The sequence below is a fragment of the Ictalurus furcatus genome, chromosome 15 (assembly GCF_023375685.1).
Source record: "Ictalurus furcatus strain D&B chromosome 15, Billie_1.0, whole genome shotgun sequence".
NCBI lineage: Eukaryota > Metazoa > Chordata > Actinopteri > Siluriformes > Ictaluridae > Ictalurus > Ictalurus furcatus.
The window spans coordinates 14,038,867-14,049,312 of NC_071269.1; the positions used below are offsets into that span (position 1 = coordinate 14,038,867).

The following is a 10,446-nucleotide window of genomic DNA, read 5'->3' on the forward strand; positions in this document are numbered from 1 at the left end:
ACATTTTAAAATACTAATACTATTTGCTAATTAGCAAACTTTTTTTTTATTGTGTAGTAACATTTTTTTTTATTATTATTATTATTATTTTTTTTTTTTAGAAAAAAACACTTTAGGTTAATACAAAAAAAGTTCATATGACTATTTTATTTTTCTTTCTGACATGGTGCTATTTTTATAGCCATTGCCTGATTTGTGAAGATCACACACTTTTGTCTCATTTAATTTTAATTTAATCTCTGATCCTCCCTTTCTATTTAATATACGACATTGATTATATTTGTAGAATAACTGTAGTATAACTACATAGTATAGTATAGTATAACAATAAGATTGTATTTAAATGACATGGTTATATGCAATAATAACTATTTTTCTTTTGCTCTCTTACTAGGCTTACTTGATTTGAATTTCAATATATATGTGTGTGTGGTTAAAGACATTTTATTGTCTACTGTCTTGTAAAAAATAAAGTAAAAGCGGCAGTTGTCAGTGTTTTATTTTTTTTAAGTATTGCTTAATGTCACCTGTAGTAGATATTGAAAACAGCTACATAAATAGCCCAACAAACAAATATTGCCACATTTTTACTAATGTAACATTTTCACATCCATGCCATCAGTACCACTTTAATGCTGCACTACAATATGACTTCAACCTTCTCAAGTCACAACCAAAAAAACTTACAGAAATATATCTAAACACTTTCTTGTAACCACCACATTTCACACATGAAATTCTTTTAGCAAACCTCTGTCTCAGGCAGATATTTTATAACATGTATCCATATAGTTTCTAATAATCAACGCTATGTGAAGCAAATAAAAGCAAATATTTGGAACCTATCTGTTATGTACTTATAGCTTGTGCTCACATCTTTTACAAATTACAACAGGAGTGGTAGGTGGACCTATTGGACAACATTCAATTTGCCCTGAGATAAAGCCTGAATGTGTTGGCCAACTGGAGACAATGGCTTGTGGACCTGAAGGCGTCTCTCTGAGAGGAGCATTCACTTCTTCTTGGCAATTGGATTCAGCCAGGAGAAGGAGAAGCTGATGCGAGCCGAGTCACTTGTAACAGCAGGAGAGCTGGCTCCTACCCCTGAGTGATCTGCAGCTGCAGTCTGTCAAAGACCAACACAGAGCAGAAATATTTACAGACATATAGCACAACTTTGAGCAAATAGAAGACATTGTCAGTCCACATTTTCACTTATGACGTCTAAGCAATAAAGCTACACTGCCTTGAAGATAAACATTTGGGACTACCCACCTGACTAACTGTTTGTATGCCTGTCTCTCTACCACAAGGGGGCATCAGAGTACGTGTGAAAGCTTGTATCAGTGCTCTGCTCCATCTCTCTGTTGTCCTGGGCTCCCATTGAGCAGGGTTCACCCTGGAAAACGAGAGCGGGAACACACACTGAGTACTTATGCTATGCTTATTTATCTTTTAGTAGACTGTTGTGCATTTGTTTGAATTATAAATCTATGTACATTTCCTTTCTTTTTTTTAACCCCATTTTCTCAAAAATTTGTCATTTGCCAGTTCCCACCCACTAACTAGCTCTCCCCATCACATGACAAGTAACAGTTGAAGAAGGTGAAGGCTAGCACATGACACATTCAAGACACATGAAGGAACTGCATCTTTTTCAAACTGCTGCTCAGGCTACACTGTATGGTCAAAAGTATGACACATGACTATCATACCCATATGTGCTTCTTGAACATCCTGTTCCAAAATTGGTCTGCCCCTTTTGCTGCTATAACAGCGTCAACTCCTCTGGGAAGGCTTGGTTTTGGAATGTGGCTGTGGAAATTTCTGCCCATTCTGCCACTAGAGCATTAGTGAGGATGGGCAAGAAGACCTGGCGCACAGTCGGCATTCCAGTTCATCCCAAAGGTGCTCAGTGGGGTTGAAGTCAGTGCTATATGCGGGCTACTTGAGTTCTTCCACACCAACCTTGTCAAACGATGTCTTTATGGAGCTCGCTTTGTGCAGAGGGGCATGCTGGAGCATGTTTGGGCCCCTTAGTTTCAGTGAAGGGAAATTGCAAAGCTACAGTATACAGAGACATTCTAGTTAATTGTGTGCTTCCAACTTTGTGGCAACAGTTTGGAGAAGGCCTACATGTGGGTGTGATGGTCAGGTGTCCACATACTTTTGCACATATATTGTATGTCACAGGGCCGTTCAAAGTGCTAACTACTTTCTTATACATACATGAACTCACAGATGCCCATGATTGGCTAATGTCACCCTGATTGGTAGGGAGTAACATCAAAGAGCATGACCGATTTTGCTCCTTTGGCGTCCCAGCCACAGGTGGTGTACCTGCACCACCCAGGAGCTCCTAACTCTACGGTTTCACTAGGCCAGTCATGGTGATTCTGCATGTGCTGGTCTTGAAATTTCTTTAGGTGGGTGTCTCCCTATCTGCACAATAAACATATTTGAATACACCTTTTCTGTACTCCTTCCTCATCAGAATCTGCTTTAGATTATTTACTATGAATAAACATTTGATTGCTAGCTAGTTGTATAGCTATTGATTAGAAACCTCCACCAAATGGTCTTGATGTTACCTAAGATGCAAGCATAGTATGAAGTTTGCTAGCTAGCCATTAATCTACCATAAGCTTCAATTATTGTTTACATATGACGCTAATTATCAAAGATATCATAGCTGAGTCCTACCAATACTAAACTGAGTATCTAAGAGCAACATGCAATGCATACTGAGTGCTTTTGACCATTTTATTCCACATTCATTCCATAAAGCTTTTTAGTGGGAGACACATAAAGGATATTCCTGAATGTTGTCATTCAAGGAAGTGTACAGCCAACTCTATTGCTATTAAAACATTCATAATCTATATTAGTGCTTATAGCAGTATGCATGCGTTTTCAAAGTAGGCCGCTTCAATGTTTAGCTACATGTGTTAATAAGCAAGTACCTGAAATCTGTAATTCTCCAGCAGTGCTATATGAAAAAAAAGCACCGAATGTTTCCCCATACTCTCTGGAGGATGACCAGAAAGGCCAGGACGTAAAATATATGGATGATGGCCTGAGAAGAGATGGAAATGAAAATGGAGAGAAGCAGACACTGGTGTGGAAAATAACAATTATGTGTCTAATGGGGTTGGACACCAAAGCTAATGTAGACAGTGCTACCACAAGAATCTTCAGATGAGCATATAAGCAATTATATAAGCATATGTCTTATATTTAAAAAAAAACAAAAGACAATTATTGATGGCCATGATGCAGGAATCACTTGGGGAAGAAGACCAACAAGATCACAAGTGAATGATGGAGTAGTGATGGTGATATAGTGCTCATAATCTTTTGAAAATGGACTAACCTGTGGAGATATAGAAGTCACGCTATCCTTGTTGGGTGGCCCACTGACCAACTCACAACAAATATTCTTCTCAACCTCCAACATATATGGTTGGGTGCTCTCTAGCGTGCCGCTTACAAGCTGGGCCCGGTTCTCATTAGATAGAGGCATAAGGCTGCTGCTCGTCCACATGGACAGAGGTGTCTCTGTCTGCTGGAACTGACCTGAGGGTTCACTCTTGAGTTTGGGTATATGGTCAAGATCCCCCAAGGCATCAATAGGTGTTGCTTGGCTTTGACTAAGCATTGGCCAGTTGTTGGGTCTATACCAAGTGGGGTAGAGCTTAGTCTCCTCACCTGCTTCTGAAGTTAAGCAGTGGATTCCTGAACCATGCCCCTCACACCCTAACTCTGTCTGGTCCTTATAGGGGGGATAGGGGAGTAACAATATAGTAACAATACAATAGATCAATCCTATCACACCTTTTGCTTTTATTTTGATATTAAAATAGATTTACGATGGGACACAAAGAGCTTTACTATACCTGCTGCGTGTTCAGTCCACCTTTCTCACATATGACATCTTTTCGTCTTGCTGAACATCCCTCTACTTTTGCCTGGTTTTCTTCCTTTGTCTCAGATAAGACATCCTTTATCTCATAGTTTTCCAACTTCAGTTCATTGTCTGGCTCAGAGTTCTCTACCAGACTGTACACTGGTTCAGTTTCAGGCTCAGGTTCAGGTTCTGGTAACACTTCTGACTCTGGTTCTGGTTCTTCTGGAGACTCTTCAACTTCTTCTTCAGCTATAATAATCAGCAATATAATCAGCAACTGTAACAGTCTGCATTTTCTGAGAATAGTATAACTGGATTGTTTGCCTAGATATGCATATACATATTGATCACTCATGACTCACGTTTGATGAAGTCTAGCTGGTAGAGAGCCCTCTCCTCAGCATTAAAATCAACCTTATAGTGATCCATGGTTTCATATCCAGGCTGTAAGGTCTCTACTGGTGCAGATTTAGTTGCCTCACTGACCCTATAAGGTGAAGGAGTCAGTTTTTATTAGTGGAAAATGCAACATAGTGCGCCAAATTGTAATGAAAATGCAGAAACTTACTGTTCAATAAGGTTTTTTGAAGTCTGCAAGAAAGCAAAAACATACTAGATTTAAAAAGCAACACAGCAAAAATCTAATCTAGTAGACATTCCACAGAATACAGATATATGCTTGGAGTACCTGAAGAAATGCAGCCATCTCTGGCTCTTCCATGGCGTTCAAGGCACTCTGCACCAACTTTGAGTTCGTGTCAACATGCTCACTGTAGGTTTGTACCAAGCTTTGAGCCCAGCTTGTCTTTTCATCCTCCTCATATGTGATTCGCTGTAACATAATCTTACGCCTTTCTTCCAGGATACCACTCATACGGTCAAACTTCTCACACAGTATCTGCTTTTGGTTTCTGCTATTTTCCTGTTGGCGTGTACATATATTTTGTCATACTAAGCATTATTATGTCATTTGCATGTAAGAAATGAAATTACATAATGAACTGTATGTAAGATATTAGATGCTTTAGGGTCTTAAGGTTCAAATGAGGTCACTGCATTGCATTAAAATCCAACCAAACCTCAACACTCCTACAAATCTCCTCCAGATCATTTATGCAAGCTTGGATACGCTCATTAGTGGCAACCAGGGATCCAATCCCATCACTGAGTTCGGTCTATAAAATGAAAACCAGGTACAATTACTTCAACTGTGTCTTTCCTTGGTGTTTGAGGCTAGATACATTTGCAACACAATCTCTTTAACATTAGCAAGATCTTTTTTTTAGTATACACTATATGGCCAAAAGTACACCTGGACACCTGACCATCACACCCGTATGTGGTCCTTCCCTTACCCGCTGTCACAAATTTTGAAGCACATAATTTTCTAGAATGTCTTTGTAGCATGTAGGATTTCCCTTTACTGGAACTAAGAGACCCAAACCTGTTCCAGCATAACATTGCCCTTGTGCACAAAGCGAGCTCCATAAAAACATGGTTTGCCAAGGTTGGTGTGGAAGAACTTGAGTGTCACTGACCTGACCTTAACTCCACTGAAAACCTTTAGGATGAATTGGAAAACCAATTGCATGCAGGCCATTTTAAACATCAGTGGCCAAGGGTGGAGGTGTCCACATACTTTTGTCTATATCGTTTGTGTATACAATATATATGTAGTATCTACACAGTATATATACACAGGCACAAATACACTGTCAGTCTTACCTTTTGCTGCTGATATACATGAGAGACAGGCGCCACCTGACAGGACTTATGTGCTCCAAACACTTTACAGAGTGAACACGTGGGGATCTGACAGGTGATGCAGTAAATGTTCAGCTTCTCCCCTTCATGTTCTTCACAGTTCATTTGTGCCAGTGGTTTTGGTGGAGGCCTACAACTAGAGACACTCTGAATAAGTGTAAAACTCAGTCGGTCTTGTAATGTAATAATTTCACCAATTAATAAACTTTGACAAAATGAAAAAGAAAATGATCTAAACCTGGCAGATGCTTGCTTGTAGACATCAATGATATTTTCCACTAGAAGGTTTCTCTGGAGCCCATAAACGCCATGACGGTCCAAAACAACTTCATGTCGACAGGATGGACACCGGAATCGTCCTCCAATCCCAACCTGGAACAGAGAAGGCTGCAATCTTTTACTCAGTATTATGTTCTTTTATGATTAATCTTTAAAGAACTTCTCACAGGCTCTTACTGCTGCTTTGCGCCATAGTTGCTGTGAGTCAACATAACAGCTCCATTATCATGGTATGCTTTAGTGTATTGCCTGTCATGACTGCTTATTAGAACTAATTCTGGCTTATACTTCAAGACGTTCTTTTCACCACTTCGGAGACACGTGGCCTCTGACCCAAGACGGGGGAATTCTTACCCTTGACCATCAGCTACTTCTTAATTAGGTTCTGTTACTAAGTGAAGTACACAACTTTGTAAAAAAATCCCCTCGTGTCCATTCTCCATTTCAAGCACATCACTGACATCGAAAAAAATAACGAACTTCTGTAAACAACTGTGTCTTACTGGTGCCGGTAGCAAGTCCAGATAAAGACAAATGATTTGCAGTTGCTGTATTTATTCCTCTGAGGTAGAGGATACACAGGTGGAGGGAGTGAGAGCAAGAGAGTGAGATGGACACAGTGGCCTTAAATAGTTACACTCTTTAAAAGGCTTCAGCAGCTGAGACATATGGGTCAAATGGAAATCAGAGTCCCAGCTCTGAGCAGAGGTGCCCAGTGGCAGTCCAGTAACAGTGTGGGGTTTGTTCAGATTTCCCAGGAATAATCCAGTGATTATAGTATGTGTTTGAGGAATAAATCAGCTTGATCTTATAAAGTATTATTGCATTTAAAGACACAGATTTGGCAGATTTGACAGGGATTATTTTCCTGCAATGTCATCATGTGCTTTTTCTTTCTTTTAACAGTGGGTCTTAAATTGGGGCCTGTGAAGCAGTGCCAGGAGGTCTGCGCTTTATTTATTTATTTATTGTTTGTTTGTTTGTAGCAGAAACTGTAACTCACTATTATCAAATTTAGTACATTTATTATTGAGTTTTTTTTTTATTATTTGCTAGTTTGACTGGACTTGTACTAAATGGGTTTAGTCCAAACATCAATAACTGAAAAACAAGTAGAATATTAATCATGTCAACTTGGACCTAATTAAAGTTCAATAAAAATGTGTTTTGTGAGTGGAATAAAAATATTTTTTGTACATTATTTATTTAAATAATGAGTGCTGGATATAGTATTTGAATAGTTGGGTTTTGTATGTAAAATAAATCTGTACTACTGGTGGTGGTGGTGGTGGTGGTGGTGCTGGTGGGGGGGGGGGGGGGGGGGTTGGAATCTTTTTTTACAGTTAGAGTCCATGACTGTAAAAAAAATTTGTGAACCCCTATCGAATAAAATGGTACTGCACTTATATAGTACCTTTTAACCTAGACAAGTTCTACAAAGTGCTTTACACTGTTTCTTATTCAATCATTCATACACACACACACACACACACACACACACACACCAATGGCAAAAAAGCTACCATGCAAGCCGGTAGTTTGCCATTGGGAGCAACTTGGGGTTCAGCGTCTTGGAAAAGGACACTTCAGCATCTGGAGGCATGTGGGCTGGGGATCAAACCGCCAACCCTGTGATTAGTGGACAACCTGCTCTACCACCTGAGCCCCTAAATGTAGAATACCTATTGAGCCAGTACCCCTCAGTTGTTCAACTCATGAACTTACTCATAATCCAAAAAAAGAAGTAGTATAGGACAAGAATGCAGGTGCAAAGATACAGAAGTTACAAAAGATACAGAAGCTCACAGCCTTCACAGTTACTGTATATCAGAGTATTCATTTTGTTCATTGTCTCAAAGGCAGAAAATATAGGGCTATATTTAGGTATTTGTAGTGCACACACCTGTCTAGGATTTGCATACTGACATGACTGTCAGCTGTTTTGATTTTGTGTACACAACCTTAAATCTTACATATGCTATAGAGCTAGTGCATTTTGTTTTTGCATGCACATTGGTGCTCTTAATATCCTGTGGTCTTATGATCAGCTGGCAAAGCAAGCAGACAGAGTGCACTTATTCAGAGAGGCAATGTACTAATAACTCTGTGTGATAAATAATGAATTGACCCACCTTAGCTGTTTACATTTACATATTTACTGATTTGTCTGACACTTTTATCAGCTGATACAGGATCCAACTAAGCAGTTAAATGATTATGGTCCTTGCTTAAGGACCCAACAGTGATAGCTTGGTGGTGCTGGGATTTAAACTCACAACCTTCCAAGCAGCAGCCCAAATCCTTAACCAATGAGGTACCACTGTACTACTGACCCTAAATGTAGGGGATTAGTGTTGGGTAAATAATTCCCCTATAACAACCAAGAAAAACTGAACTTACCTGGTAAAGTTCATTAGCACATTTGCGGCAGAGGTTGTGCTGGCATGGCAGTATGACCACGGGTTTGGTAAAGACCTCTAGGCAGATGGGGCAGATGAGTTGTTTCTCCAGCGTGCCCAGTGAAGCATCCTTGTGGAAGGAGCTCAGGTCCAGTGGAAGAGACATGACTGTGTCCCACCACTGAGGCACTTCAACAACAAATTCAAGAGAACGTTTATGTCTCTTCAAGGATCTTGTTCAACCATCCTCAGTTCAACTTTTATATGCTTGTAATTTGCCCTGGATTTCTTCCTCTGCTTTGATTTTAGTCCCTCTGTTGCTCAGCCTGGGTGCTCCCATGTACTGTTAGAACAGAATAGATATGCCAAGACCACCAAGTTCAACGCGTGTGTGTGTATGTGTGTGTGTTTGTGTAGAGGTGTCTGGTTACTGGCTGGCAATCCCTCCTTCCCACATACCTCAGTGTTGGCGAGTCATGTCCATATCAGGTACACAGCAGATAAGTACAACAACATGCTTTTAAAACATGGAAATGAAGTGGATAGATGAGTATGTGTTTCTACCACAGACCGTCTTGATTGCAGTATGAACTTATTTCATGAACATAAACAAACTATCAGGTTTTTAGAAGTCTTTCACCACAGCCACTGTGTAGAAATCAAGTAGAATGCCTTCCAGGAAGAGTTGATGTTATTATAACAGCAAAGGGTGGACCTTGTCCATGTTAATGCCTATGAATTTGGAATGGGCACATACGGGTGTGATCAGGTGTCTTAAATCTTATCCGCATAGGGCCAGTGTGGCTGCAGGCTTAGCCAAATTGGAGGCACACTTTATAGCTGATGGAAGACTAAGATGAACAATCAAAATCAGGTGGCTCCTGCTTGGTTGGAATGAAAGCCTTTAGACACACCAGCCCTTTGTGGATAAGATTGAAGACCCGTGGGTGTGATGGTCAGGGGTCCAAATACTTTTATTCATATAGTGTATATTCATGTGGCATTCCTTTGTCCCACAAACTTCATATATGACTACCTTCTCCTTCGTTTTTTTTGGATGTGGGATCTCAGTCCCAATACATACCTTTACCTTTGGAAACCCCACTTTGCGAACCACATTGTAGCAGTTATGTCGATTAATTTAGATTAGAAAAATCAGCTTGTTAAAAAAGCATGACAAAGTTCACACTTAGGATTCAGAAACATTTATTAAACAACAGGAAATTAACAGATCACATCTCTCTCACGCACAAGTATCCCTGCTACAATGAAAAACCAACAACTTAACAGATACAGCTACACAGTACAAAACAACTCGGCCATTTAGCTGAACGGCCACATCCATACACGCATTGTTAGAACTAGTTTTTAAAAGCATACGAAAATAAATTATATTATTATATCACATTGTCTCTACATTGCCACTGCTATCTTTAGCATGTCGATAAGAATTTTTGGGAGGTGATTGCTTGATTTTCTTTAGACAGTGCTTTTACACAGACACACTGCTGAACTGATGCTTCATCATCTAGATGAAAGAGAAATATACACTATATAAACGTAACAAGAAATTGTGCTCCAATTTAATTTTACCAAAAGGTGTTGTTTTTATGACTCGCACTGCCGTGATCATTGTGTGGTCCGTGCTTTCGTATTAGGAATCGCCATTTAGCGGGGTTTGGATTTAGACCCCGTGGAAAATGAAGATATGAAGGAATTTGGCTTCATGATTCCCTTATAAGCATAAAGAATATTACTAAGCTAGACAAGTTGTGATATGTACACATAATTCGAATCTAGTAAAATCAAGTACATTTAACTATAAAATAAAACTACACAAAATAGGTCTTACATTACACACACTCCATTCACACATGAAACAAATTTAGTAATTCTTCAAATACGTCATTTTCGATTATTCTATTTTCATAAGTTATGATTTGTTTTATGACTGCAGAAATTATAATCCAGTAAATAATCAGTGTTTTCCTTCCACTGTGTGGAAAAACCCCCCCAAAAACAAACCATGTACGCAGACACGTCAGCTCTTTAAGCAAACATTAATGAACCAAATGACGCATTCAAATTTCACATCGT

At 39.4% G+C, this 10,446-nt stretch overlaps 1 protein-coding gene across 7 annotated transcripts; it reads right to left on the minus strand.

Annotated features, from left to right (window-relative positions):
• Positions 1 to 481: 481 nt before the first annotated feature.
• Positions 482 to 8,780, minus strand: trim101 (tripartite motif containing 101). 7 transcript variants are annotated; one of them, XM_053642671.1, is made up of 12 exons: positions 8,351 to 8,779; positions 5,910 to 6,058; positions 5,633 to 5,807; positions 4,987 to 5,082; positions 4,596 to 4,829; positions 4,476 to 4,498; positions 4,270 to 4,394; positions 3,897 to 4,156; positions 3,709 to 3,772; positions 2,964 to 3,076; positions 1,276 to 1,399; positions 1,031 to 1,126 (listed from the first exon to the last, which is right to left on the minus strand). In XM_053642671.1, exons 1-11 carry the CDS (start codon positions 8,513 to 8,515, stop codon positions 1,304 to 1,306), a joined length of 1,500 nt encoding a protein of 499 aa, XP_053498646.1. In that variant the 5' UTR covers positions 8,516 to 8,779; the 3' UTR covers positions 1,031 to 1,126; positions 1,276 to 1,303. The 7 variants fall into 7 exon arrangements, with proteins under 7 accessions (XP_053498645.1, XP_053498646.1, XP_053498643.1 ...); XM_053642670.1 differs by lacking the exon at positions 1,276 to 1,399 and having other exon boundaries at positions 482 to 1,126; XM_053642668.1 differs by lacking the exon at positions 1,276 to 1,399 and having other exon boundaries at positions 1,041 to 1,126; positions 3,374 to 3,772.
• Between the last annotated feature and the right edge of the window lie 1,666 nt (positions 8,781 to 10,446).

Bases quoted from the DNA above. Each gene is read 5' to 3' on its own strand.
- trim101 (XM_053642666.1), bottom strand. From the start codon at position 8,515: ATGTCTCTTCCACTGGACCTGAGCTCCTTCCACAAGGATGCTTCACTG. The intron at 5,083-5,632 runs GTAAGACTGACA...TTCATTTTATAG, and splicing joins ATGTATATCAGCAGCAAAAG to ACCGAACTCAGTGATGGGAT. The intron at 4,830-4,986 runs GTTTGGTTGGAT...ACACGCCAACAG, and splicing joins AGATTTGTAGGAGTGTTGAG to GAAAATAGCAGAAACCAAAA.